A 25,980-nucleotide genomic window follows, 5' to 3' on the forward strand; every position below is an offset into this window, starting at 1 on the left:
GTAGTACGCACTGTAGTGTCAGCGTAGTATGTCTTAGTGTCAGCGGTCAGAACGAATGAGTGCCCAAAGCCCGCCACGCATTCCTGCCCAACAACATCGTCAATTCTCTTTCTGACTGGCTGACAGCTTTTTCGGCAACGGCAAACCTTGACTGGTCGCTCAGGTACATGGATTGGACGCCCAGGGTTTGTTTCTTTAGGCGCCTCTTCGTGTCAGTCACAATGAGCTTTGAGTGGCAAGTTCACCGAAACACTGTCTTTCAGGATCTACAAAGTGAATTTGATGGCTGATGTTGCAGTGTGCAGAAGAGACGAACAGGAATTTAAATAAATAAATAAGAAAAAAAAAATAGAAAGAAAGGAAAAAAGAGAGGCGTAACATGCTCTGTGTCACTCAATAATAAAGATGAGAATATACCCGGTGGTTCCATGGCAAGAAATCACTGACTTTTGGAAGTTATTCATGGGGAAGTCGTAGTAGTACTACCGTCTTCCTTGCTGCGTACGTCTCCTGTTGTCTTACTTGAGCAGTTATGAAAGTCATGGAAGACACCGCCCCGGGATTAGTTAATTCTACTCTGTAATTCAGTTTATGCTATGACTTAGTGTTTCCTTTTTTTAAGATGTCGAGTGTTATTGACTCTTTTTGCCTCACTATAAGAAAAAAATGAAGCAATAAGTCATGTCATTGCGTGGTGGAGAGAAAAGAGAGACAAGAAACAAGTGGGTGAGGCTGGCGCAGGCTGAGAAAAGTGCTCTTGATGGACGGTCTCGGTTCAGCTTACCACTTGGTACTTACCCATGGTTCCTTCGATGGGTCCAAAAATCCGACGAAAGAGAAGCCTACTGATCCAGTAGGTAAACAACAGATTCATTAACTATATGATCACCGTTGGAGGGATACTCCGTACTGATCGAGTTCACAATAATGGAATAGGGAAAAACAAAAAGAATAAAACTTTACTCCAGAGAAACTCTTCAATTCAAATAATAGTTCTTTTAATTCTGGATTTAAATCTTTCATATTTAAATTTCTCCCCCCCCTCCCTCTTCTCACCCAATAAATGAAGAAGCACACGGCTAGGGACAGGAAAATCATTCAGATTTGCAAGCCCTATTCGTCCAAGCCGATCCTTCAACCGCTTCGAATGTTCTGCTGAAGGGAAGAGTGGAGTCAATCGTGGCACCAGACAGAAGGCCAGCAGCAGCCCAAAACCGGCCCAACAGCCCAAATAGCCAACCGCGCGGCGTTCAGTCCATTTTGCATTCAGTCCAATCCCAGCACAAACAAACCCACAACCGTCTTTTCTTTTCCCTCCCCACCCTCCACTTTTCGCCTTCTTATCTCCCCGTGCGCCTGTCTGTCCATTTTTCTACCGTCGCTTCCTCGCTTTTCTTCCTCTTTTCCTTTTTTTCCTTTTTCCCTTTCCCTAATTCAAGCCCACCCCTGGCATCTCCCCGCCAGCTCGAAGGAAAAAAAGAGCCCAAAAGTATACAGGAGTGCTTGGAAAGAGAAAGAGGAAGAGAGTTATCATCAGCGACGGACTGCCCCCACTTAGGATCGGCCCCCTTATCCCCTCCTCACCTGAAACCCTTCTCTCTTCGCTTGTTCTTAGGTTCGCTTTCTTTTCATTCACTCTTACAACAACTCATCCTACACCCATCATCTCAACTCTCTCCGGTCCTGTCGTTGCCGTTCGGATACTCAACCTGAGGAGACTAAGAATCCCATCTTGGCCCCCCCCCAGTCTTTCATACGACTACTGTGGGCAATAACTGTCACCTGGATTTCTTTCTTTACTCTCTCAACTGGTGAAATATTCCAGAGAGATCATTCTGGTGGACTCGCTTGCACTTAACACCTTGTTCTCTGCATCGTGGGTGTTTTTGTCAATCAAAAAGTTCCGGTTTAGCCTTGATTATCATCAGCCTTGGAGTTACCTGGACGCACTCTCTTCTTAGAGCTGTACTTGTGCTGTTTCTGCTTCCAAAACAACCCCCCTCCCAAAGGACATCATCTCCCATCACTGGACCTTTTTTCAACTCCATAACCTTTCCGGATTTCCTGGATCTCCTGGTGCCCATTTGGATCCCTTGGCTTATAGTACCTTAATACTGGACCTATTCCCTGGACAAAATGACTGGACGCCTTGGATATGAAGGACGCCCGGAGCGTCAGAACGAGTATTTTATTCCCGGTGATGGAATCAGCCGGGAAGTGATCCAAGCAGACATATGCCGTTACCTTGGAAATGATGCTCTCGTAAGACCTGGAAACCACCAAGTGTGTCTCCCGATATTTCCTTAAAAAAAGACTGCCGAGAATCGAATCGGTCCAGCAATGGCAAAATGAGCCATTCGTTGTAACCCCGTTACTGACTGGATGTGAAAACAGGGCCGCCAGGGCTACTTTATCCGTGCTTATAGAAACCTCACCTCAGTAAGTGGAACGATGCGGAGCTGAGCCTTTGTCTTCCCCCTTTTCCTCAGTATTATATCGGAAACTGACCGGGCATCGTATTGCAGGAAATGATTGCTGATCTCAAAGCTGACTCTGCTCGGTGGGAGGCAGATGTGCTCCGTCGCGCTGACCAAGGCTATCCACGAGGTAGTTACATTCAAGACTACAGTGTGTCTCAACCACCACCTAACATGGTTCCAGCAACCTATGCATCTACCTCAATTCATGAAGGGCGACAGCAGCCGGGTCCATCTCCTCCACCTGCCTACACTGCACCACCACCCCAGCAATATGTGGATCCTTACACTCAACCCGCTTACGGGCAGACACAGAGTCCCCCTTATCCAACTTCTTCCTCATACCCTGCAAACCACTCACCCTTTGGATCTGGCCAGACGTATCCTCCCCCGCAGGTTCCTTATTCTGCACCTAGCCAACCCCCAGTGTCTGCCGACATGCATCAAACATATACATACACCAGCGCCGCTGGCTATGGCTACGAAAATGGGAGAAACAACCCAAGGTACCCTGGGCCTGGTTATGAAACAGAATCGGACTATTCCCCTGTGACGTCCGGAATAGCTTACCCTGCTACCACCGCCCCAGACCCGCGGATAGGAGGAATGGATCCCAGATATACCCCGGAGTCGGCATACTCGGACCGCAGTAGGCCACAGCCAACAAGGGAAAGAGATCCAGCCCGCCGGCGGTAGATGAAGGATGCTTTTCCCTTTTATTTGTCTATGAATCCCAGGGGTGTAGCTTCAATTCCACCTTTTGTCTCGGGAGAACTTCGCCTTGGGAGTATAAAATTCTGCGCAATCCTTTTTTTCAAACTTCCGCCCCCACCTCCAGCATCTATACGGATTAGATGCCTTTTCTTCTTGACCTGTGAAACACCGGGTCAAAAAACATGATGCTTAAGCTGTTGAGACCAAATTGCAGTCTATTTGGAGCCATACCTTAGGAAACCCGGATCTCGTGTTTGACCTGGATGCCAATCAAGTTATCCTTGGTGGTTGTGTTTTTTTTTTTCTTTGCTCATGAAACGTCTCCATCGACGTTGGCTGGTCGTTGTTTCTTTTCTTCTCCTTTCCCTGCTTGACCTGGCTATTGCTACCGTTAAAAGGGTCAGAAAGCATTAATAATGTGAACATTGACTGGCTTTGGGGGCTCTTGCGTGATGGGTTATGAAAAGGTGGCTTTTTTGGCTATGTTGTAATGCCCGGTGCTGGTCTTGATTGTTCCTGTTATTTTGCCTCCAATCTCCACCATTGGAAACCTATTCCCATTTTTTGCGATTTCGCGGTGTACTGGATGTGATCATTTGTTGTTTGCCTGCCTCTTTTCTTTCCATCCTGAGAGGTACTATTCTGTTTTTTCTCGACCGTTTCTTCCAAAGTGAGGAGTCTGCAAGGAGCATGCGACTGATTCTGGATTCCATCAGCTTAGGAGCTTTGATGATATACAGTGATGCTGTTCATGAGCTATATGTAGATATGAGCATATATGGCGTTATTCTTTGTCCATTCAATGGCTTTAACCCTGGGGGTTTTCCAGAACCGTTCAATAACTGATGTTTGCCAGTCGGCTCAGATTATGACCATTCTTCTGCTTTGTTAACCAAATTCCCTTTTGGACTCCCACTCACTGCCTATGGGTGCCATCATTCTTGGTGACTATACCCATTCAGTCTGACTCTTATCTCAATCATGAATCTGTGATACCTCCTGGACGATCTGGGTCTCTATATGTTCACACAAAGTACAGCTGTATACATCTCTATCCACATGAACCAGGCCTGAAGGAAGTAGCTGCTGTGTTCATTATTACTGGCCATGTTATCTCCATGCACATTAGTTGTCATTTGTTTACACCCTGGAGAGTCATGGACGCCATGGCGATCGGTGAGAGTATTGTGAAACACAGCAACAGAACCTCACGGTCTTTGACAATACATTTTGTATCTCATCCATTCCTACCTTTTTTCACAGATAGTCAAGGCACCTCATCTTCGCATTGTATCTATCCCTTACCTTCCGTCCCGCTTCTTAGCCTCTGCCTTTTGCTATTCCTGCTGGGACATATGCCCTTCGGATCCTTCTCGGCAGTTAGGTCTGCTGTCTTTCCAGAATGGAGTCAAAATTCCCACAATTTGGAGCCGGTGACGTAAACATAACCATATATGAGGATGTTTATCGGCTACATTCTACCGTACTCAAAACCCGTTCGCGTGAGTTGAGAGACCTACTTTCATCGCTTGGATCGTATGACATTGGACACTTCGGCTGTGTGCAACTTGAACTGGTGGAATCGACATCACATGGATACGGAGTGCTTGAGGTTCTGGTAAGTTGTCGTGATGGACCATCAGGACTTGCGGCGCTAATGGCTCCGTCGAACACCAGGACCCAGATGACCAATATCGTTATGGCCCCATGTATATGCAGCTCCAGAAGCCCATCATCATGTGGCCTCCAGAAATCCGTCTCCTTTGGGCTAACATGTTCAAGATCTTGTATGACCTCTGTCCTTTGTTAGACCATGGGGGCCTCCAGAACGTCCTATGCCGCTGCTGGGATCTAGTCAATCTAGCCGACTGCCTTAGAGCCACCCGCACGGTATTTCCTGCTATCGTAGATGCTCTCCAGGAACTAGGACCGCATTTCTATGCTCTCATCGCCGAGGATCCGATCAATTGGATAAAGCTGGGCACTTATATGCGATCGGCGCTGATCTTCAAGGAAGCAGCAATCCACATCATCGGCAACTGGAATGCCCTAGAAGATGACCTCGACTATCTACCGAGCGTCGTCCACGAGTTATGCGAGGGCAAACAAGCGCAACTTGTCGAATTCAAGCAAGCACTTGAGGCTCGCATGCTCACCTGTTGCCCCTACACAACACTCCCTATGGTTTCGTGCACCGAAGATATGGTCACCCCCTGTATGAAGGACTTTGGGATGTGGACGGCAATGACTTACTACAGCCAGTGGTTTTGTATGGCGGTCGCCGAAAACCGCACCTATCATGCTCGTGACGGTGGTGCCGCTTTCTATCGCGCCATCTACGCCGGAGGCGATGCTTACCTAGATACCGAGGAACAGACAAATACGAACGCTTTTCGCATGAGTACGTACAGGGCCATGATGCTTGATAAAGCCCTGAACATCCTCAAAGGTGAAATGAGCAAGTTTGTTTCTGTTTTGTTGATCAACGAAAGCCACTATGATCCTGGTCTTATGGGAGAACTACCGTACCTGACGTGCTGCAAGGTTGATGACGAGGAACTCCCCTGGGTCACTTGGCCCGATGGTGATTGGCATGTTGACAGTGACGAGGAGCTTTTCTTATCGGACTACGAAGCTGTGACAGATGATGATGATGACGGAGATGATGACGGAGATGATGATATTACCGAGCCTAGAAGTATCACTGCGGAGGCTACTTCGGCTGATACAAGTGGAACTTTTGCCACTGACACTTTGTCTGTCGATACGGACATTACTGACGTTGAATCGATCGAAATCGAAGATGGAAACGAGGCTGAAGACAAGAACGCTTCTATTGTGGACGAAGATGAAGAGATGATTGATGACCGCTGAACACGAGCAGCACTACCGACTTGGTAAATTTGCTTGCTTGCATACTTTGGGATACCCGACACCGGTCATATATTGAATTAGTATTACCGAGTCACAGGTGAATAGCCGCCCCGACTACTACCATAGGATAGGAAACAAATGGCATTATTCACCGCTCTATAATCATTTTCCTGTACAATACACAACAGTCACGCTGACCATCAAGCCCGTAGGCCGTGAGGGTATAGAGACGATTGATAGGGGCAATGGCAAGAAGAGCGTCTCGAGCAATCCAGAAGCCATTGATCCGGATATCAACCCAGAACGACACAAAAACTCCGGCCCAGCCTCAGGCGGTGTAATCGGAGATGTCCGACAGAATAGGTAGGTAGTCTTTTGAATTGACTCGAATTCCCAGCTAAATACACCAAGTAAAAATCAAATCTGAAAATCGACACGGACTCCATTCATAGTCTCCGGCGGATTTACTCGTCATCGTAGCCCTGCGGGATAACCCGGGGTCCCTGGGGAACTATGTCAAGTCAGCCAACCATGGCTCAGGAAGACCCGGAAACAGGAGACAGAATGAACACGGAACGATGTAGAGATGAACTTACTGGGATATGTGAGGGGGATGGGTTCCGGGTCAACGTCGCCGAAGGCCCGTCTGATCGGGGGGAGAGTCACCAGCATGACGGGGCCCATGGCACCAACGACAAGCGAGTAGAAGATAGCGGGCTTCTCATGAGAGGCCCAGCGAAGGTAGCGGAGAGGCGTCGACCAGAATTGAGGGGTCGTCATTGTGATAGGAAACGGGTAGGAAGTAGTCGGACGTTAAAAGAAACTTTTCGCCGGAACGGTGGTCGCGAGACGGTTGGAGCAGACGGTACTGGCGGGAGTAAAACGAACAATGCACTTGATTGAGTGCAATTGGTTAACCGTAGAACTGAGCGATTCCCGGGGTCCAGGGAAAGGCAATTGGGGGGTTGGGTGTGCGTGGTTGAGACGTGCGACGGGGAGAGGGGAGGTTGAAAGTGACGAAAGTCCGGCAATGCAATGCGCCCGTCAATTCCAAAGCGGCGACCAAGTCTTGGCATTCGGTCCAAACACGTCGCCCGTTTACATACTCATCGATCTTCATGACAACTCCGGTTCAACCCCAGCTCTGATTTCGCATTCCCTCTGCTGATCCTTCGCCGTCGTTCTTTTGCTCCGCTGCGCGGATCCCGATAAGATGCGGTGGTGTCTTTCCTTACTGCTGTTCGGCTTCTTGGCTGTTGTACATGCGTTGAGTAGTTCGGGAAGCCGTCTACTGGTTGTCCTGGAGGATGAGGCTGAGAAGGACGCTTATTCTACGTTCTGGGGAGACCTAGAAGGTGAGGTGCAGTTGACAGGTGGAGGCAATTGATGCTAATTGTCTTACAGCTCGGGGATACAACCTCGCTTTCGAGTCGCCCAAGAGCGACAAGCTTTCCTTGTTTGAGCTCGGGGAGAGAGCTTATGACCATGTCCTCCTCCTTCCTCCTCGGTCGAAAGGTTCGCAGACTGTCCCACATTGAAAATATGATCTGGTTCATAGTGCAAATCAATTGACTCCTGATGCAGGCTTTGGACCTTCTTTGAGCCCCAAGAACCTCATCGAATTCATGAACAAAGACGGCAACGTCCTGCTCGCTCTTTCCGGCAAGTCCACCACGCCCAGCGCAATCAGCTCGCTCCTGTTGGAACTCGATCTTCATCTGTCGACCGACCGTTCCTCCGTTGTCGTCGATCACTTCAACTATGACAAACTTTCTGCCGATGAGAAGCACGATGTTCTCCTTCTCCAGCGGCCCGGCCAGTTGAGAAGTGACACCAAGGCTTTCTTCGACGGCGAGGGTGTTTTGGCTTTCCCAAGGGCCGCCCCCCACACTCTCGGCGAGTCCAACCCACTTCTTACGCCTATCCTGCGCGCCCCGGCAACTGCCTACAGCTACAACCCCAAGGAGGATGTAGGTTCGGTTGAGGACGTTGTGGCTTCTGGGTCCCAGCTGGCTCTTGTTTCGGCCATGCAAGCCCGGAATTCTGCCCGCTTCACTCTTCTGGGCTCCGTCGAGAGTCTCCAGGACACATGGTTCTCCGCCACCGTCAAGGCTCCTGGTGACGGAAAGGAGTCTGAGACTGCTAACCGTGAGTTTGCTAAACAGCTGACCGCCTGGACCTTCAAGGAGACTGGAGTCCTCAAGGTTGGCAAGATTGAGCATCATCTCGCCCAGGATGGTGAACTGAACCCTAAGATCTACCGGATCAAGAACGAAACTGTATGTCACGACTGCCCCACAATTGTAAAATATCGCTAGCAATGAGCTGACCAACCTCTTCACAGGTCTTCAGCATTGAAGTCTCCGAGTACAGCTATGACAAGTATGTGCCGTTCGAGGTCCCCGAGAATGACGCCCTTCAGCTCGAGTTCACCATGCTGTCCCCCTTCCATCGCCTCGACCTCCAGCCTTCCACCAAGACGGAAAACAGCACCATCTACAGCACCAAGTTCACCGTCCCCGACCAACACGGTATCTTCTCCTTCCGTGTTAACTACAAGCGTCCCTTCCTCACCAATATCGAGGAGAAGCACGAGGTAACTGTCCGCCACTATGCTCACAACGAGTATCCTCGCAGCTGGAAGATCAGCGGAGGATGGGTCTGGATCGCTGGTCTTTGGTCTGTTATCGGCGGCTTCCTGGCCTTCGTCATCGTGTGGCTCTACTCTGCACCCACATCTACTGCTTCGACGACGAAGAAAACGCAGTGAATAATGTATTGTATCACCGATGATCGCCTGAATGAATTGCCATTGCATGATTGTTAGACTGTATATATCTTTCTTTTACACATCGTAGAAATAAACGCTAGAGACAGATTGTGTCCTTGTTACATTTACGTTTCCAGTGGTCTAGGTTTCGATAGTTTGCAGGCCATCAGGATAGGCTTGTACCTATCGATAAGGCAAGGTCCAACTTATCTCTTCTCACTCTCTAGCTGATCAAATTAGACGCCTTCCGCATATGTCAATTCTTTTTAGGCTGTGCTTTTCTCCTTTGTGATGGCTCCCAGCATGTCACTCGTCGGCATCCTCGTCCGGAACGCAAAGCGTGCTTTGCCCCAAAGGGCGTGGACCGTCTTGTTAAGGGTCATCAGATTCTTGTGTCTCAGTTCCGTCTCTCCCAAAAACCGCCTCATACCAGTTTTTGATTCTCCCCGGAGACTAAAATAACTTAAGCGTATTCCAGAAGACGTCATGCGCATCTTTTTGTTGGTGACGGATACCAAACGGGCGGCCAAAGATATGGGCAGTGTCATTGGGCTCGCCTGCTTTCGTGACAATGCACTTGTCCTGATCACTCTTTGAACGAACAGCATGATTAGCCGATGGGCCCAGCATTGTACCACGATGACCTACCCTCAGAGTTGCCTCGACAGGATCATTGTAAGAATTTTGACCCTGTGATGCGGACCTTGTATTCCCACCCGCAGGTCTCTCGGACTCCATATCCCGCTCATCATCTTTTTTTGCTGTTTGGTTTCGGAATTTCAATATCCATGGAATACAAATAATAAGTTCCTTCATTATCTGCAAGGTATTTGGGGAAATGCATACAGTCTTTGACCACTGGGAAGAGGTCTGTTCTGAAATTATTTTAGGTCGCCACCCTGCCATAAAGCTATACTGGATATTTGAACGATGGCCTCTAGAACACTTAGATCTGCGAGCCACACGAATGCACACGTAATAGAGTCCACTGAGCTTAGCTCATGGATGTCAAATATCTGACTGATTACTTAGGATCGCTCACTTCAGGGAATGCACCGACAGGGGAAGGAGGAGGGCTGCTTGAGCCGGGCTTTTGGCACGGCTCAGGGCTGGCCTGGTGGGACGGAGGACAAAACATGATAGACAAGGAGGTAATTAGACAACTCAAAGTCTGCTTGACAAAGATATCAGAGCACGATGGGTTGCCGATGGAGGGAGTGGAGGAAGAAGAAAGGGTAGGCAGACGAGGAGGAAAGAGAAGGGAGGCACAAGACTGCCGTCATATTCACAAGCCTGCCTACCTACCTACCTACCTCGTCAATGATACTTCATAGTCACCAAATGAATCTGTCGTAATCACATTCACCTCCATCTGCCATATCTAAACAACTACCTCATTGATCCCATTGCAACGAGACAGTTTTCGTGATGGTGAAAAATGGCCAGTATTTTCCCCCGGCACATGGCGATCTGAAGCCCGTTAATTCTGCCCTCTATATCCGGATGTATGAAACAGGTGTGACTTAACCCCCGAAAAACAAATCCTTAGTGTTCATTCGAACTGCCGTACCATAAGGTGCTATCAAAGTCAGTTGGCTAAAATCGTATCGAACAGATAAAACACAGACCAATGAGAGGGATATCAACACCAGTTTGTCCCATATTCACTGTAGGTTGAGGGTCTGATAGAGTTAATATTCAGATGTAGGAATGGAGGGACACAGGTGTAAAGGGGAATGGCCACTGTTTATAGCGGCCATTTTTGGTGATTTCGGAGACCGCAGTGAGGTGGTATGGGAAGCTTGCATTGGTCGGTCTCAAGACGGCGTGCCTGGAGGTATGGCATGGTAGAGATTAACACTATAACAGCCAAAAACAGCGGCGTCAAGCGCGACCAGTCTTCTAGTTTATTATAGCATACATATACTTTACTACATTACTCTAGCTATAATATACTGAGATATAAATCACTCAATATTGTAATTATCAGATCATTTCAATTTTCTATATAAATACCGATTTTCGGTATTTTGAATAGCTTCATTTCTAGGAGAGGCGAAAAATCGCGTGGATTGGGCAGTCAGCTCATAGAACTTAGCGACCCGCTTACCACTGAGTTAGTCACGTGATTGGCTGTCTGCTCCATATATTAGTCATGCATCCATTCCCACTCAAATTCTGCCACACTCCACAGCGCATATGATTAGAGGCACTTAGGCGGTGATGATCGCTTGACCACAAGGATGTACCCTACCACTAGTGCCAACCTATCTTAACGTTGCTAGGAAAGTCGGTGGACCAAGTAGATGTGCGTTCGTCTACCACTTTCCCCTTGGGCAAATTTTCTCTCCCAGCTATGAGGAATCGTGGTGATAAATCCGAGCAGAATGGCGTTTGCCACAATGGCCTGATACGTACCCCTCACCAATCTCATGCAGCGTCCCACTGTAGTTCTCAAAATTGGTAAAGGTCTGGCGCCTAGGTCTAGCCCAACAGAACCGAAATGCGCCACAGCGTAGGACTATACCATTGAAGCTCCACCAATGGCGGCGTATTGCTCATCTTTTTCCGTGCTGACGTGTACCTTGGTATCAGGTCTAGTCCTGGAGCAGAGAAAGGCAAACGTCTTCCTAGCCTTTGACAGCCACCCACTAGGTGGTGTTAGAATTGACGAGCTTCGTAGGTAATGGTGGGTTCTCCTAGTCCTGAAGAAGAGCCTCTGGAACTATGGTTCCGAAGGCTAGCTCTTGACAGCTACCGAGTTACTACCGTGGAATAGCCGAATAGTCACCGGATATCTAGGACTTGCGAAATCTCATGTTAGTCCGCTTGGAAGCGAGCTGGGTGGCGTAGGGTGTGTTTTCGCATGTTCACATGCATTGCTGTGTTTTTGTTGGGAATGGCTTGTGTCGGCTCTTGTGCTCTGCTTTGTTAGGTTTTCCCCCCTAACGTAGTGGATCCGGGAACCAAGCGCTGGGTTGCTGGGATGCTGGGATGCGGTCGGGGGTATAGGGGCCACGGCGAATGAAAGAACCCTGGAGAACATTTAGTGGTGAGAACTGGCCTGCATGTAATACGTTTGGTGTGGCCAAGGGAAAGAGACACTTCTCTCGGTTCGTTGTAGGAACGTTCTGCCCGCGGTGGCTGTAAACTCCATCGTCGCGTTCCTCTGGCCAAGGAGGGTGTCTGATTGTTGAGGAGACCATGGCGGGGTTCTCATAAACCGTGTAGTGGTGGCTTCAATCTGTGACGCTCGATATATGTGATTGAGAAGCGAGGTCTGCTTCTACACCCGTCAGTTGACAGTTTTTTTAACTCACGTCGAGACTAGTTTAGTCGGGAAGCGAGGTATCTGACTGTTGTGGTGAACTTGTCGAGGTTGATATGAGGCGAGAAGGCGTTTGGATGTCAACCTGTAAGACTCGTAGCTATCAAGTCGGATCCACACGAATGAACTGTCTTGGAAACATTGTCCTAAGGCTGTGTGGCAATCTTCGGAACATGATTCCGGACCCTGGAAACTATATTCGAGGTCGTACTGTTAGTAGAATTGAAGAAATGATACGAGAGCAGTGTTCTTTGTGTTCGGTCAGTTGTTGTAGAGGGAGGCTTTGCAACAGGGTATGATTGGGGAATCGTGCAAGCTGTGCATCCAGTGGCAATAAGGGTCGAGCAGGGGCTACTCGAGTGACATGCTTCACCTCAGATAGACTCCAATGAGGTTTTTTCTTTGTTCTTTCTTCCCTGTGAGCACAGCAGCTCGGGCATGATCTGAGGTGATAGCAAATGAGACCCTGGGTTGCATAGTGAGCTGGCAGCGGGAGGAATGTGTCACGACTCCCAGGACGGACATTTGGCACGCCAGCGGTTGACATGGACTATGGGCTCCCCAAATATAGGGGCTCTGTCCATCTGGATCCAGTGTGGATAGAAGGAGAGTGGATACGTGAGAAATGTTGCACCGAACATCCGCTGGCTGCCTTGATTCGGGGGCGCCCTGCTGGTGGCATCTCATCCCGCCAATCAGGAGGGCCAGTTCCTGGTGACATGAGCCCTCAGGGCCTCCGGATGGATAACGGCAGTTCTCCCTTTCACGCGTCTGATTCCGTCAACCCACAAGGAACAAGTGGCGGACAAGGTAGTTTTGGAATTCCCCATTTGGTAGCTTTACGGTGGTCTCCATTTACGCCTACAACGAGCCGAAAGTCTCGACTGAATCTATCCCCCGTCATCGTGGGAAAAGGCAGGGCTGACGTCTTCAATCTCTCTTTTCTGTTCTCCTTTTCATTCTGGGCCTTGTTTTTATTTTTATTTTATGGTGTTTTGTTTTTTTTTTTTCTTTTTTTTTAGAAACCTGCCACTACTGTCACGTCGATCCTGGACAACAGCATGGAATTTATCCGTGCAGAAATCTTGGGTACAACGTTCGAAACCACCAGCAGGTACTGGTCTTCATGGGTGAGATACTTCGTAACGATGTAGAATAACATTCCATCAGATACACAAATGTGCAACCGGTCGGTTTGGGTGCGTTTGGACTTGTGTGGTATATACTACACCTACTATCCTGAATTTGGGTCCAAAGCGACCATGGCCTCTGATTTTGTATGCTAACAAAAGGGGCTTCAGTTCCGCATATGACCAAATAACTCAGCAACATGTCGCCGTCAAGAAGATGATGAACCCCTTTGTCAACACTTCCATTGCAAAGCGGACATACAGAGAGGTCAAGCTTCTGAAACAGTTGCGCCATGAGAATGTTTGGACCCCTCAGTCGTGACATGCCTGCAACGCTAACATGAGGCAGCTTATTGGCCTGTGCGATATCTTTATCTCTCCACTAGAGGACATGTACGTATGGCAAATTTCACCTTATACATAGTTTTATCTTGGGGACAATCCCTCACAGCGTACTGATACCAGGCTTTGTTAGATACCTGGTAACGGAACTCCTGGGAACTGATCTCAGCCGACTCTTAAGGGCAAGGCCCCTCGATAATAAGTTTGCTCAATACTTCATGTACCAGATATTGGTATTACTTCTCGTATAGGTGATGACTTGATAGGGAATCTCTAACCTTATACAGCGCGGACTGAAATATATCCATTCTGCCGGCGTCATACACCGCGATCTGAAACCAAGCAATCTCCTGATCAATGAGAACTGTGATTTAAAGATCTGCGATTTCGGTTTGGCTCGAGTACAAGAACCTCAGATGACAGGTTATGTCTCGACGAGGTACTATCGAGCACCGGAAATCATGCTGACTTGGCAGAGATACGGTAAAATGGTGGATATCTGGAGCGCGGGCTGTATTCTCGCCGAAATGCTTCGAGGGAGACCGTTGTTCCCAGGGAAAGACCACATTAACCAGTTCTTCCTGATCACAGAGGTGCTCGGGAACCCACCTCCAGAGGTAGTTCAGAAAATAACTAGTGGAAATGTGAGTGTTCTCACTCCTTTGTTAGATGAGGTCACGTTAGACGCTTACATGAAGGGCCTTCTAGACTCAGCGGGTCGTCAATTCACTACCGAAACAGGAGCCACGTCCACTGAAGGCTGTCTTCCACGGATTTGATAACGATGGTAATAACCCTTTGACTTGAATAAAGCAACGATTAAGGGGACTCATTTATTATAACAGCCATCAGCCTCCTCGAACAGCTGCTCTTGTTTGACCCGGACAAGAGACTAACAGCTGAGAGCGCTTTGCAACACCCGTATCTCGCTCCTTACCATGACCCCGACGACGAGCCTGCAGCTCTAGAGAAATTCGACTGGTCGTTCAATGATGCCGAGCTTCCTTCAGATACATGGAAACTCATGATGTGCGTTGCCATTGATTCTGCATACTGTGCAATTAATTAAGAACCTACAGATACTCGGAAGTTCTCGATTACCATAGCCTTGGTTCGGCTGGGGCACTGGATTTAGGGCCGGGGATAGAGGAACCAAGCTTTGACCCAACTTTCGACTTTCTCCATGCGGATATATGAACTTCAAGATTTAAGAATAAACGAACGTACACTCGCCACTCTACAGGAAATGAGGCCAAAGGGATAGTGCATATGCACCTTTTCCTGGACGCGACTGAAAGGAAATATTGACCCATGGAATCCACCGTTGAAACCCTGGCATATGCAGACTGGGTAATATGAGTTTTGCGTAAGTGGACTATATTTGGAGACCTTATGGTGCCCCTTGCCGATTGAGGTCTCCACAGAGAATATTAAATAGTGAAATCCAAAGTAAACTTTCTAAACCAGTCAAAGGATCTTTTGTTTCTGCTCACATTTGTTGTGATCTGTTTCATACCGACTACTGCAGGCTGCGACGCTTACCTGATATCAGGACTTCTAGGTGAAAGAATCCGATTTCGTTCCCCAACTGGCTTGCGGCAGATAAACCACCGAGAGCGCGAAGAACATTCATCTACACCCACGGTCAACATCATGCAAATCCTCTTCGATACCCTTATCCTCCTCGGCACAGCCTACGCCCTCCCCTCCATTCAACACCAGCATCGAGCCATCCCAAACGCAACATGGGAATTTTCCGTATACCAAAATGATCACTGCACGGGAGAAATAACGCTCTTCTCCGGAACCAGGAGCACATCTTGTCGCGACGCAATTCTCAATGGCGGAGCACTGTCCTACATCCCAGACAAAATCACAGATTCCCATTGCAGGGTGCATCTCTTCAACGATAACCACTGTTCTGGCAACCGGACTGTCAGCGTCTTTGGGAAGGATATCAAGCCGACCTGTCGAGTGCCGAGATGGGGAGGAAGCGAGACTCAGATCAAAAGTTTCTATGTGAAATGTTGATTTGAGTTATGTTCTATTCTGAATCCGACCTTCTACTCTGGGAGCATTGTTTGAGAAGTGGGCTTCTATGTCGGATCAATGGCGAAGTCGAATTCCGTATTTACGATTATGCATTATGCTCTGCAACATATGATTAGCCAGGATATAAGGTCATTAAATGAAATATATGCTACGATGAACTCGGGTACCTGAACCCCTCTTCAGGTGCAAAACTAGTAGGTCTCAACCACGGCAACCTGCTCCACCCTGTAAGGGAAACCGATCAACGCAAGGGACTACCCTCGTAAAGCTGTATACCCAGATGATGCGGATGTTTGAAAAGGGCGATAAAATTAAAAACTAAAATCGGAAAAACCTTGGTTTCCTTCTCTGGGATACTGATTGGTCAATAAAGGGTATGGCAATTGTATGGGGGTTGTCTGATATTGCTGGGCTTTCTTAATTTGCATGAACAGCTTATTATCTGGGAATATAAAGCTAAAAGATGAGCAAAATTACAACAAGTTTCCATAGTCTAGTGGTTAGGACGGCGGTCTCATATCAAATATGACAGCTCCTATCTAAAGGAACTGCAATCCGCAAGCACGAGTTCGATTCTCGTTGGAAGCATATTCTTTTTTATGTTTAATTTTTTTATCCCTCAATCCAATTCTGCTTCCTACCTTTCCGCACGGCTTCTCTTCATCAGTCTTAATATGATAGTGGTGTATCCATAACGAATGTTTCATATCATTGTAGACTAGCTCTCCGAGAAAGTATTACTGCCCCTTTTTTCCCTCCAGGGCGTCATATAGCATTCAGCACCCAAAACTGACCGCCAACTCCTATTCCTGCTTAACGAATGGTATAAGCTACTTCGTGCTACTAAAATATATAACCTTTCTACGAAATCGCAAGTGTTTCCCCTTTCTGGGCTCAGCCTGACCTGTCGCCGCTATTGCCCACTAATCGCGGACTGCGTACTCGGTGGGCAATACCTACATCCAAACAGAATGGTAGCAATGTATATTACTGCCCAGTCTTTGATTTGTGCACCTCAATGGCGAAACAGGCAGTTATATCCGGTGTTTGTTCCAGTGTCAACTTTGGAGAACGGGCTGTCGTTCAACTCAATTAAAAGATTAAACATATAATTGCCACAAGCACTGCACCTGATACGATTATTTGATGCTATAGTCGCAGACCAGAGCTGGCAATATCAGTATAGACTGGAATGAATATTATATTACATATACCAGTACTGACTCTACTGCCTCTGTTAGTGGTATAGTTCAAAATGAAGTATACATGACTGTTGTACGGATCTATCTCTGATATGTCTGCCGGGAGGACACCAACTATACACGCGTGTACTATAAATTAAGTACAGCACCAATTCTTCCAAGGTAACATGATAAAGGTTCAATATAAATTGAAGAAGCTACACCAAAAGATCCAAAAAAGAAAAACATACAACAGGAGGGATTCGCTGGTGGTCACCCACCCAACTACTAACCTCCCGGCGTGTGGCTTAAGTACGGCTGAGCGGACGGGAAGCCCTGTTCTCCACACCCTATGGTCGTATGTGCTTGTCTTCTTATCGAAGAGGGATATATAGATGATTGAATTGGAGGGTTGCAAGATCAGTACTTTCTTGCTGAGCAATATCTCTTGGCCCTGTGGAAGAAGCAGAGCGCTTCGTCGAAACCTAGTGTACATCACTGTATGTTTCCCTTGTGACTTCCTAAAGTAGAAGAAAGAAAGCACCTTCTGATTAGTGTACTATAATGGTGTCTCCACTGTCTATTTTCCAAAAACAGACTCAACAGTGGAGAATGGCTGGCTGAACTGGACGATCTCTACAGTATTCTGTATTGCTGCACCACTTCAGCTCCGAGGATCTGCAAAGCTTCCGTGTTCCGCGAAGCCTATTTGAGCCACAATCTTACACCTGAGCGGAGGAGAGGTCCTATTAACCCCTAGTTAGGCCGAAGTTTATGCAGGAGCTTTTCACACTGCATGAAACTGGGTCACAGTGGAGCTGTCAGGGAGCTGTGCAGTGATATATCCAAGGTGATCCAGCTGAAAAATACTACTATTCATCTTTCACTATAAATATCTGTTGTCTGCCTCGCAATTGCTGGTCCAGCAGTTTGCCAATAGTTCATTTTCTTTCACCATCAGAAACATGGTGCTCCTCAGTTTTTCATTCTGGAGCTTCTGCCTTCTTTCTCTTCCTATTGCGTCTACTCTATCTGTCCCCCAGAAGCCTCTTGTGGGAGAGTCCGAAGGTGGGGTCAACACTCTCACTTCCGACCTTGCATTCGATGATGTAGAGTTCAACCCAACTGATTACACATCCCTGGATGAATGGAATCCTACAAACTGGGACTATGATGTTGTCATCGTCGGGGGTGGCCCTGGTGGGTTGGCTGCATCCATGTCTCTTGCTCGAGTTGCCCGAACATCCCTCTTGTATGATTCACAAGAGTACCGAAACGACAAGACACGGTACATGCATGATGTGCTGGGACAAGACGGTAAGCGGGTCTCTTCGTGAAGGGAAGGACTGAGAGCTGAATGCATCTAGGCGAGGTACCACTGAAGTTTCGATCAGCAGTTCGCAAGCAAATCGAGGAATTGTACCCCGATTACTCTTTCTGGGCCACACGCAAGACCAAGGTTATTGGCATCGTTCCCCTCGAGAAGGGTTTCCGGGTCTACGACGATAGAGGTGGAAAGGTCACCGCTAAGAGGGTCATCATGGCGACTGGTATCAAGGACGTGCTACCTGATAAGCCGGGGTTTGCCGAAGCCTTTGGGAAAGGCATGTTTTGGTGTCCCTGGTGTGATGGCCACGACTACAAGAACCGTAAGATAGTCGTGTTTGGCAAACTTGCAAGTGCCATTGGCTCCGCGCTGAATTTGAGGAAGTTGACCACCGATATAAACATCGTTACTGGTGGTGTATTGACCAAGGAGGACAAGGAGGCGGCAGAGACACGATGGCCTGGCTGGGAAACAGTTATCAAGGATACCTACAATATTACTATCTGGGAAGAGGACATAACTAGCGTCGAACGTACCACGATAGGTATGGAGCCCCAGGACGATGAGTATAAAGTCCACCTGAGCAGCAGCTCCCCCTTGGTTGCGAACGGGATCATCATCCACGTGTCTACTGCTCAGACGTCCAGGCTTCACAAGCAGCTGCGCTTGGAGATGGATGGGAATTCGGTCAAAGTCAAGAATAATATGGAATCGAGTGTTAGCGGTCTTTATGTCGTTGGTGATGCCAACAACGACGGCAGTACCAATGCCTACCACGCCATGTGGAGTGCTAAGCGTGCTGCTGTCAATGCCCACGGTAAGCACTCGTCATCATTCCTTTTAGCGAGCCATTACTAACCATATTAGTCTCCATGTCCAAGCAGGAATACTTAGATAGTGTTCCTTTAGCCATGGTAGCGGCGACAGGTGGAGATGAAGACTTCTACCGTAATCAGGTTGAAGGCCTAGAGGTCCAAATTGGCGACGATGTCGAGCAGCTGTACAAGGTTCTCGGTGGTTAAGTTCTTGCCTGAAGTAGTATGCAGCACTGAATAAACATGTGAATTAACCCTAAGTTTCAATATGTCCAAGAGACTCGGGAGTGTATACCATCGTATCCAAAGTAGGGTGTCTTGGCCGGACAAGCCAAGAGAGATAACCAGTGGGTCGCTTCAGCCCTCGGGCGGGGCTTTCTGCGGATGACGATCTCCCGGTGACTGAAGAGCAGCTTGTACAGACTACAGAGTAGTGTTGTATGTAGGTACATAACCCTCATAAAGTCAGGGGCACGGTAATCGAGATCGGCATTAAATCCGCCTACCCCGCTCAATGCCCATCAGACGAACTGCGATCTTCATCACAGAAAAAGCAAATATATGTATGCCCCTACCAATGGCGGTCCTTGAGAAATATTTCTCTTCAGCTCAACTCTAGCACGGCCCCATTAGCTCATGGACAGCTGAGGGCAAAGCGAAGATCAGTAAATGTTTGATGAGCACCTGAAAGTCTCGAGGACAGATAGTCGAGAATCATGCTGAACACGGCAGCTTTTCCCGAGGGTTAGCAGGCAAACCTGACGCTCAGACCTTGCAGGTTGATTGCTTTATCGCTCCGGTCATGCTATGGCATGATAATGAGCTGGGGCTACATCCATACCTCTTTCTAATCGGCTGTACCCTGGTAGCTCTGCAGATCCTACTCTGTCACAGCAACAGTTCATATCCAAACACATTAACCTACTTACTAGGTGAAATACGTCGGTAAGGATCACTCGAGTTTTTTCTTCACGATCCACTAAGAGCGGAGTGTGAGGTGCGTGTACTGGAGCGTCGAAGGACGTTCTCTGATCACTCGGAAGTAGTCACGTACTCTCATAAAAGCCACGGACCTTGACACAAGGTCTAGAGGGCACGTAGAATCAGTGTCTAATAACGACCTTAGTTCCAAAAAAATTAAATTAAATTTTTTTATTAAAAAAATAGAAAATTCGTTTATCCTTTTTGACGAATGGGTTAACAGCAGCAAATAGTTGTCCAGTGTACAGCTTGGTGTATGTGCATACTCCAGGCCTTATCATGAGGGTTACTCCACATGTATACTTTGACCCTTGCTTTAGGCTTTTAGATTAAGCGCGGAGAAAAATAAAAGTGGCTCCAAGTTAGGCTCAAGATTTATAGAAAATGAAAATAAAAAAGAACTTCCCGCATGGAACCTGTACTCTGTATGGCAGAGTCATTGTTATGTTGGGGTCGATACATGTTTACCCCAACATGTATAGGCCTTGGCAGTTGGAGACACCAGATGGGATCACATCACAATACAAGATACGTGAGACTTGGCCGGATTGGGTTCTTTTTTACTATTTCAAGGTTACTATAATCGCACGGAGCACAATAATACTAGGAAATGCTCTGGGATCAATGGTTGGTGGGTGTACAGTCACTAAATCAACTCGGAATTTCGGAACCTTAACTAGTTATTAACTTATTCACCTATTGTTAATAATAGAGCAAGAACCAATTTGCTGTGTCGCGCATAGAAGCACTTTTCGTGCATGCCAACCTCACTTCATCAGTGTTGCACTAATTGAGTATATATCCCCCGTCCACAACCAAGGCATGGCCCTGCACAAAAGATGCGAATGTGGAACATAAGAACAGCACAGTATCCGCGACTTCGTCTGGTTGCCCCATCCTGCTCATTGGGGCAATATCCACGGCGGGCCTCAGTCTCTCACGAATTTCTTCGCTGTGTGTGGTCAACGGTGTCTCGATTATACCAGGACAGACACAATTCACTCTGATACCATCTTGTGAATAGTCTATAGCGTCAGACCGTGTCATGGCTATTATGGCAGCTTTGGAGCTACAGTAGGCAGCTGCAGATGTCAGTGAAGCCATTACGCACTGAGAGCGGCGGAAAGAAAAGAAGGCATTGACTCACGAGCCTTAGAACGACCAACCAACCCTAACTGGCTTGCAATATTGACCACAGCCCCCCTCTGAGGAGGGCGACTGGGATCATGGCTCGGTAGTGGCTCCTGATTGATCATCTGTCTCAGTTCTGCCCTTGAAGATAGCCAGCATCCTCGATAGTTGACATTGTTGATTTGGTCAAAGGTCTCCGTCGACATTTCTGTCGATCGCAGAGCATCTCCGAAGATTCCGGCGCAGTTCACTGCGTAGTCCAACCGACCAAAAGTATGGGCGACTTCGCCAATAAATGAGTCCACGAATTGTTCATCGGCGATATTTCCCGCTCGGACAACGAGGTGAGCTTGAGGGTAGGAGCTAAGGATTGCTTGTTTGGTTTCGTCTAATGAGATCGGGTTAAGGTCTGTGATCGCGATTCTGTCACAGCCCGCGGAGGCAAAACTTCTTGCAACTGCTGCTCCGATACCTGGGGGGCATGTTAGCCATACAAACCATAGGAGCTTCGCGATATCTTATCGCACCAGTCCCACCCGCTCCAGTGATGACGGCCACACCAGGAAATGTATAAGTGCGCGCCATGAATCCGCTCGGAGGTTGTCTCGAGCTCAGCTGTGGGAACTTCTTGCCAGAACGAAAAGAAAAATGGATATATACTACTACTTATACACAGTAGCATCCAAATACATGAAGAATGCCCAATGAAGCCGATCGGGTTGTTGTTATGTTGGAGTCAGCAAGTCGAAGTGGGGCTGCCGGAGTGGCGCTAGTGTTGGGGTCAATCTTTCTCTCTTGTTACTTTCCCTCAAACTCCATTCAACCTCCTCCAAGTCAAAAGTCCACCAACCCACCCCCGAACCCCCCCCCTTGCATGCAATTGTCTCCAAGTGGGGAGCTATACCTATCCGAATCGTCTGTGTGTTACTTCCCCAAATGTCTTGATGCTGTCACAATCGTCCTCACCTCAACCTCGGGGCAATCGTCGCTCGAGTGTTGGAGCAAAAGCTCGTGTCTGCGACCATTGCGGACGGACATTCAGGAGAACGGAACATCTGGAACGGCACGTACGCACTCGTAAGTTGGACCCCGCCCTCGTGGAAAATCCAAGTAATAAATTACGTCGGATGTCGCATTGTCCGCGGTAAGTGGCCCATTATTAAGGATTCCTGTGCAGATACAAAGGAGAAGCCGTATGTCTGTTTCTGCGGGGCTGCATTTACCCGACGGGATCTGTTAAAGCGCCATACGCGCATTACCCATGAGAATAATTTGATATCGCCGACCTCACAGTCGCAGCAAGAAGCTACAGGGCAGTCGATTGTGCGGCGTACACCAGACCCTCCGGTAACTCAGCCATACAATGTACAACCTGCACCACGCCCGGATATTCCTCTCGTACCACCTCCCATGGGGCAGTGGTCCGGGCCACAGCACGGACCGTACCTGGAGCAGAGCCAGAGCATGCTTAATGCAGGTGGTAATAGTGCAGGCTTAGGCCCACATCCTGCAGTAACTCATGATGCGGACATCTTACAGGCTGCTCAACTTCTGCTTCCTGGTAGCTTTCGGGACACCCAGCCCCCTCGTAAGTATCATCCACCACGGTCCTCAGATAGGCATATGGCTAACCCCTGTCTAGCCCAGCCCTTGCCGTATCTTCCGCAGGAGCTTAATCATTTCCAAGAATTCACCCATTTCTTGGACTCCATTGGATTGCCTTCAGAATGGGTTCCCGCCCTGAGGGAAGTACCTCAGGTTCAGGGCACAGTTCCTGCGGACGTGCCTGACCCGGTCAGGAACCCTAGAGAGCCGCAACAGGGTACCTCTCGTCGGAGCCAGGCGGAGCGCTCGCGCGCTGATTCGCCCTTCCGATCCTGGCTACCCTCGGTACCTTCTGAAGATCAAAGCTTAGGAACGGTTTCCGACTATGGTGAGCAGACCACCGAGTTCCGTTGAGATCCAGGTTACTAACTTTCTCTAGAGCCTCCTCAACATTCCACAAAGGTCATTCCACCGAGGGTTAGCGAAGAACAGCGGCTACGTCTTGCCGCTTCCCTAGAAGAGCATCGCCACCTTATCCCTGACTTCGTCCTCCCGTCGCGGCATACGTTAACAAGGTATCTGACATCTTTCTTTGATGGATTTCATCCTCATCTACCATATCTACATCTTCCAACACTGCGAATCAATGAGCGCGCCCCTGAGCTTGTTTTAGCCTTGATGACAATAGGTGCCCAGTATCGGTTTGAGCACCGGAACGCAGAACGGCTTTTCTATGCTTCCAAGGCAATTGTACTGCATAAACTGTCAAAAGAAACACACGCCCCATTGGCAACATATAATGGTATCATCCAAATACCGTTAGATAGCATCCGTGAACTATCCCAACAAGCAGGTCAAGCTACAGCACTCTCTCCTTCGGAGAATGATCTCGGAATGATTGCGTGGAGACAAATCGAAACCATTCGCACCCTGCTCACCTTAATGGGATACGCCACATGGGAGAAGTCTGAACTGGTTCAAGAAGCTTTTAGTTTACAAGGCCTGTTGGTGCGGTGCCTGCGCGAATTCGGCTTGACTGAAAACATTACGGTTGCCCCAAGACACTCACCCATGCAGTGGCATGAGTGGGCGGAAGAAGAATCAATTCGACGTACTAGGTTCATTTCCTTCTGCTTCGTCCATGTCCATAGTATAGCGTACAACATCTACCCGGTACTTCGCAGCAGTGAGGTCCATTTGCGACTACCCTGTTCCACGAAGGAGTGGAAAGCGACCACCGCCCAGGAATGGGAGCTTGCTCAGAAAGAGGTCGGCGCTCAACAGCTGTTCTTTCAGGACGCTCTAGCACTCTTACTACAACCATCGCGGACGACAGTCCTGCTAGATCCGATCCCTGCGCCACTTGGAAACTACATTCTTCTTCACGGTCTTCTTCAGCGCATCCATCTTGTGAGTGAGCTCTCTTTACCGACCGGAGACCAAGCCCTTGCGCTACCGACCGAAGAGCTGAATAAACTCGAGTAAGTTGCCCCTATCTTATGTCTTTTGGCCAGCCATTGACGTTCCTCACTAGGAGAGCTCTCCGGTCCTGGACTTCAGTTTGGCAACAAGCCCCAGAATCGAGCCTTGATCCTCACAATGATAACGGTCCCATCCCCTTTACTTCGAGTTCACTATTAGGATTAGCCTACGTTCGCCTTTCCCTGAATCTGGGGCCATACCGCCAACTCGAGACAAGGGACCCATACCGTATAGCCTCTGCGTTGCACAGATCACCTCGGCCTGGAAGAAGCTATCGACTGACTCCTGCACTTATATATTCAGCGCATGCGCTAAGTATCCCTGTGCGGCTTGGAATCGATCATGTTGCGCGCAGTCAAGCGTTCTTTTGGAGCGTCCGCCACTCGATTGCCAGTCTTGAATGTGCTGTCCTCCTCAGCAAGTGGCTCCTCTCTTTAGCGGAGACGGGGACTGACCAGAATTTGAGTGGTATGTACACATGGGTTAATCATCAGGATTTATAATGCGGGTTAGCTAATTTCGATTCGCCTAGATAATGAGAGTCGAATATTGAACTGGACACGTTGTATCGTCGAAGAAGCATATTCCTCGATGGACTTGGAAGACTGGGAAACTGTCCCTAGCTTGGACCCTGCCAGCCTTGGACTTGCAGTCATCAAGCTCTGGTCCCGCCTATTCCGAAAGAACACGCAGTGGCCGTTTATCAATGTTCTTGGAGAGAGTCTTGAAAAATACCTGACATTGATCCGGCCGGGCTGAAAGATCAGTATATGTCTTGATATCCGGTATAGAGGGCGCTACTTGCCCCAGGGTACAATACCAGGTGCGTCGACAAATAACCTAAAAACAAAGCGGCATCGGTAACTTCGGTTCTACCGCGTGTTCTTCAGCTCATACTAGGGTCCCCATGTGGGCCAACTCGACCTACTGAGCACTGCCTCCCCGTTCAATCGGTGATATTGTGGCCAAGCCAAGTACGGCTGCAACGTCACGCATATATCTGGATAGTTGAGAGCCCTATTCTGACGAGAGCCCAGCTTGTTACACTATTCCAGTCCCATAAGATTCGGTAATCTTGGCGCATCGCGGGTCGAGGGGGCGCCTGAGGAGATGGGCATGGGTATTCAACAGGACACCTTAGAGTCACGTATTGTCTTAAACCCAACTCAGATCGGCGGAAGATATATTACCTGTGATTTGGCGCTATCGGAAAGCTTCAAGATTACCTTGTCGGGATACTTATTGCTCGACGAAATCCCCACTGAGTGCAGGCGAAAGCATGTGCTATACCAGCATGTGCAGATCTTCGGTCATACTCATAAGTACCATGGAGGTAACAATGGTGGGTGCCGGCACAGTTTCCTGGATACATATATACGCACCTAGTTATAGTTAGGAGCGCACTCTAGAATTATTATTAAGCGAGTGATTGTTCTATGTCAACAGACGTTTGTTGGCACTTCGACCTTATGCACAGGCTTCATTGTGATCATGGATTGTATTTCGGACAATTGAAAATGATTTCAGGATATAGATATAGCCTTAACATTGGTATACTGGGTATTTAGATGCATGAGATAAAATAAATTTAGAAATAATACTAGGTAGGGAAAGGGAGAAGGTTAAAGAGGGAATAGGGCAGAAAGCAAAAGGAAATAAAAAAAAAGGATAAGCCGACTGTGAATATCAAGATAACCCAGCCAGGGAAAGGAAAAAAAAGATGTTGACGAGAGTGGGATTTGAACCCACGCCCCTTTCGAGACTGGAACCTTACTCCAGCTGAGAGATTATTAGTGAATGTTTGAGAAGATGTGAGATTGATAGTGGTACT

The 25,980-nt window shown here is 48.2% G+C and overlaps 11 protein-coding genes and 1 non-coding gene across 12 annotated transcripts; 8 read left to right on the top strand and 4 right to left on the bottom strand.

Moving 5' to 3' along the window:
• The first annotated feature begins 1,686 nt into the window (after positions 1-1,686).
• Positions 1,687-3,527, top strand: BDV37DRAFT_15360 (putative transcription factor RfeG). Its single transcript, XM_032079023.1, has 3 exons — positions 1,687-2,283; positions 2,395-2,439; positions 2,526-3,527. The coding sequence occupies exons 1-3, from the start codon at positions 2,137-2,139 to the stop codon at positions 3,171-3,173; spliced, it is 840 nt and encodes a 279-aa protein (XP_031936276.1). The 5' UTR covers positions 1,687-2,136; the 3' UTR covers positions 3,174-3,527.
• Positions 3,528-4,315: 788 nt separating this feature from the next.
• BDV37DRAFT_15362 (uncharacterized protein) lies at positions 4,316-6,322 on the top strand. The gene is made up of 2 exons (XM_032079024.1): positions 4,316-4,809; positions 4,869-6,322. The coding sequence occupies exons 1-2, from the start codon at positions 4,594-4,596 to the stop codon at positions 6,063-6,065; spliced, it is 1,413 nt and encodes a 470-aa protein (XP_031936277.1). The 5' UTR covers positions 4,316-4,593; the 3' UTR covers positions 6,066-6,322.
• A 207-nt stretch (positions 6,323-6,529) lies between these two features.
• On the bottom strand, positions 6,530-6,845 carry BDV37DRAFT_275674 (NADH:ubiquinone oxidoreductase subunit NDUFA3; the record flags this gene model as incomplete). Its single annotated transcript, XM_032085434.1, has 2 exons — positions 6,530-6,576; positions 6,662-6,845. The coding sequence occupies 2 exons, from the start codon at positions 6,843-6,845 to the stop codon at positions 6,530-6,532; spliced, it is 231 nt and encodes a 76-aa protein (XP_031936278.1).
• A 246-nt stretch (positions 6,846-7,091) lies between these two features.
• On the top strand, positions 7,092-8,953 carry BDV37DRAFT_261948 (dolichyl-diphosphooligosaccharide-protein glycotransferase). The gene is made up of 4 exons (XM_032083374.1): positions 7,092-7,420; positions 7,470-7,580; positions 7,650-8,344; positions 8,410-8,953. Exons 1-4 carry the CDS (start codon positions 7,279-7,281, stop codon positions 8,833-8,835), a joined length of 1,374 nt encoding a protein of 457 aa, XP_031936279.1. The 5' UTR covers positions 7,092-7,278; the 3' UTR covers positions 8,836-8,953.
• Positions 8,954-9,176: 223 nt separating this feature from the next.
• BDV37DRAFT_15469 (uncharacterized protein) lies at positions 9,177-9,978 on the bottom strand. Its single transcript, XM_032079045.1, has 2 exons — positions 9,266-9,978; positions 9,177-9,203 (listed from the first exon to the last, which is right to left on the bottom strand). The coding sequence occupies exon 1, from the start codon at positions 9,739-9,741 to the stop codon at positions 9,289-9,291; it is 453 nt and encodes a 150-aa protein (XP_031936280.1). The 5' UTR covers positions 9,742-9,978; the 3' UTR covers positions 9,177-9,203; positions 9,266-9,288.
• Positions 9,979-11,977: 1,999 nt separating this feature from the next.
• On the bottom strand, positions 11,978-13,040 carry BDV37DRAFT_15532 (uncharacterized protein). Its single transcript, XM_032079059.1, has 3 exons — positions 12,537-13,040; positions 12,193-12,356; positions 11,978-12,115 (listed from the first exon to the last, which is right to left on the bottom strand). Exons 1-3 carry the CDS (start codon positions 12,848-12,850, stop codon positions 12,075-12,077), a joined length of 519 nt encoding a protein of 172 aa, XP_031936281.1. The 5' UTR covers positions 12,851-13,040; the 3' UTR covers positions 11,978-12,074.
• A 184-nt stretch (positions 13,041-13,224) lies between these two features.
• Positions 13,225-15,118, top strand: mpkC (mitogen-activated protein kinase mpkC; the record flags this gene model as incomplete). Its single annotated transcript, XM_032088745.1, has 8 exons — positions 13,225-13,277; positions 13,334-13,381; positions 13,465-13,594; positions 13,643-13,686; positions 13,745-13,868; positions 13,923-14,279; positions 14,344-14,422; positions 14,481-15,118. The coding sequence occupies 8 exons, from the start codon at positions 13,225-13,227 to the stop codon at positions 14,702-14,704; spliced, it is 1,059 nt and encodes a 352-aa protein (XP_031936282.1). The 3' UTR covers positions 14,705-15,118.
• On the top strand, positions 15,061-15,790 carry BDV37DRAFT_15475 (uncharacterized protein). Its single transcript, XM_032079046.1, has one exon. The coding sequence runs from the start codon at positions 15,289-15,291 to the stop codon at positions 15,664-15,666; it is 378 nt and encodes a 125-aa protein (XP_031936283.1). The 5' UTR covers positions 15,061-15,288; the 3' UTR covers positions 15,667-15,790.
• Positions 15,791-16,169: 379 nt separating this feature from the next.
• Positions 16,170-16,275, top strand: BDV37DRAFT_t208. Its single transcript has one exon. It is a non-coding gene; the product is annotated as a tRNA-Met (tRNA).
• A 1,558-nt stretch (positions 16,276-17,833) lies between these two features.
• Positions 17,834-19,217, top strand: BDV37DRAFT_288041 (NAD(P)/FAD-dependent oxidoreductase; the record flags this gene model as incomplete). The annotated part of the gene is made up of 3 exons (XM_032088211.1): positions 17,834-18,185; positions 18,236-19,012; positions 19,063-19,217. The coding sequence occupies 3 exons, from the start codon at positions 17,834-17,836 to the stop codon at positions 19,215-19,217; spliced, it is 1,284 nt and encodes a 427-aa protein (XP_031936284.1).
• A 1,440-nt stretch (positions 19,218-20,657) lies between these two features.
• On the bottom strand, positions 20,658-21,810 carry BDV37DRAFT_261969 (SDR family NAD(P)-dependent oxidoreductase). The gene is made up of 3 exons (XM_032083375.1): positions 21,650-21,810; positions 21,139-21,594; positions 20,658-21,073 (listed from the first exon to the last, which is right to left on the bottom strand). Exons 1-3 carry the CDS (start codon positions 21,705-21,707, stop codon positions 20,778-20,780), a joined length of 810 nt encoding a protein of 269 aa, XP_031936285.1. The 5' UTR covers positions 21,708-21,810; the 3' UTR covers positions 20,658-20,777.
• Positions 21,811-21,851: 41 nt separating this feature from the next.
• BDV37DRAFT_261974 (transcription factor domain-containing protein) lies at positions 21,852-25,651 on the top strand. The gene is made up of 6 exons (XM_032083376.1): positions 21,852-22,199; positions 22,300-22,710; positions 22,765-23,055; positions 23,107-24,148; positions 24,202-24,617; positions 24,682-25,651. The coding sequence occupies exons 1-6, from the start codon at positions 22,067-22,069 to the stop codon at positions 24,906-24,908; spliced, it is 2,520 nt and encodes an 839-aa protein (XP_031936286.1). The 5' UTR covers positions 21,852-22,066; the 3' UTR covers positions 24,909-25,651.
• The last annotated feature ends 329 nt before the right edge of the window (positions 25,652-25,980 follow it).

The sequence above is a fragment of the Aspergillus pseudonomiae genome (genome assembly GCF_009193645.1).
Source record: "Aspergillus pseudonomiae strain CBS 119388 unplaced genomic scaffold BDV37scaffold_107, whole genome shotgun sequence".
In the NCBI taxonomy this organism is placed as follows: domain Eukaryota; kingdom Fungi; phylum Ascomycota; class Eurotiomycetes; order Eurotiales; family Aspergillaceae; genus Aspergillus; species Aspergillus pseudonomiae.

Coding starts and splice junctions, on each gene's coding strand:
- BDV37DRAFT_15360 (XM_032079023.1), top strand. CDS start 2,137: ATGACTGGACGCCTTGGATATGAAGGACGCCCGGAGCGTCAGAACGAG. Junction 2,284..2,394: donor TAAGACCTGGAAACCACCAA/GTGTGTCTCCCG, acceptor ATGTGAAAACAG/GGCCGCCAGGGCTACTTTAT. Junction 2,440..2,525: donor CTTATAGAAACCTCACCTCA/GTAAGTGGAACG, acceptor ATCGTATTGCAG/GAAATGATTGCTGATCTCAA.
- BDV37DRAFT_15362 (XM_032079024.1), top strand. CDS start 4,594: ATGGAGTCAAAATTCCCACAATTTGGAGCCGGTGACGTAAACATAACC. Junction 4,810..4,868: donor ACGGAGTGCTTGAGGTTCTG/GTAAGTTGTCGT, acceptor GTCGAACACCAG/GACCCAGATGACCAATATCG.
- BDV37DRAFT_261948 (XM_032083374.1), top strand. CDS start 7,279: ATGCGGTGGTGTCTTTCCTTACTGCTGTTCGGCTTCTTGGCTGTTGTA. Junction 7,421..7,469: donor GTTCTGGGGAGACCTAGAAG/GTGAGGTGCAGT, acceptor ATTGTCTTACAG/CTCGGGGATACAACCTCGCT. Junction 8,345..8,409: donor ACCGGATCAAGAACGAAACT/GTATGTCACGAC, acceptor ACCTCTTCACAG/GTCTTCAGCATTGAAGTCTC.
- BDV37DRAFT_15469 (XM_032079045.1), bottom strand. CDS start 9,741: ATGGCAGGGTGGCGACCTAAAATAATTTCAGAACAGACCTCTTCCCAG.
- BDV37DRAFT_15532 (XM_032079059.1), bottom strand. CDS start 12,850: ATGAGATGCCACCAGCAGGGCGCCCCCGAATCAAGGCAGCCAGCGGAT. Junction 12,357..12,536: donor CTCATTGGAGTCTATCTGAG/GTGAAGCATGTC, acceptor CCTCGAATATAG/TTTCCAGGGTCCGGAATCAT. Junction 12,116..12,192: donor TCGACAAGTTCACCACAACA/GTCAGATACCTC, acceptor GTGTAGAAGCAG/ACCTCGCTTCTCAATCACAT.
- BDV37DRAFT_15475 (XM_032079046.1), top strand. CDS start 15,289: ATGCAAATCCTCTTCGATACCCTTATCCTCCTCGGCACAGCCTACGCC.
- BDV37DRAFT_261969 (XM_032083375.1), bottom strand. CDS start 21,707: ATGGCGCGCACTTATACATTTCCTGGTGTGGCCGTCATCACTGGAGCG. Junction 21,595..21,649: donor CACTGGAGCGGGTGGGACTG/GTGCGATAAGAT, acceptor CATGCCCCCCAG/GTATCGGAGCAGCAGTTGCA. Junction 21,074..21,138: donor GGTTGGTCGTTCTAAGGCTC/GTGAGTCAATGC, acceptor TGACATCTGCAG/CTGCCTACTGTAGCTCCAAA.
- BDV37DRAFT_261974 (XM_032083376.1), top strand. CDS start 22,067: ATGCTGTCACAATCGTCCTCACCTCAACCTCGGGGCAATCGTCGCTCG. Junction 22,200..22,299: donor GGAACGGCACGTACGCACTC/GTAAGTTGGACC, acceptor ATTCCTGTGCAG/ATACAAAGGAGAAGCCGTAT. Junction 22,711..22,764: donor TCGGGACACCCAGCCCCCTC/GTAAGTATCATC, acceptor ACCCCTGTCTAG/CCCAGCCCTTGCCGTATCTT.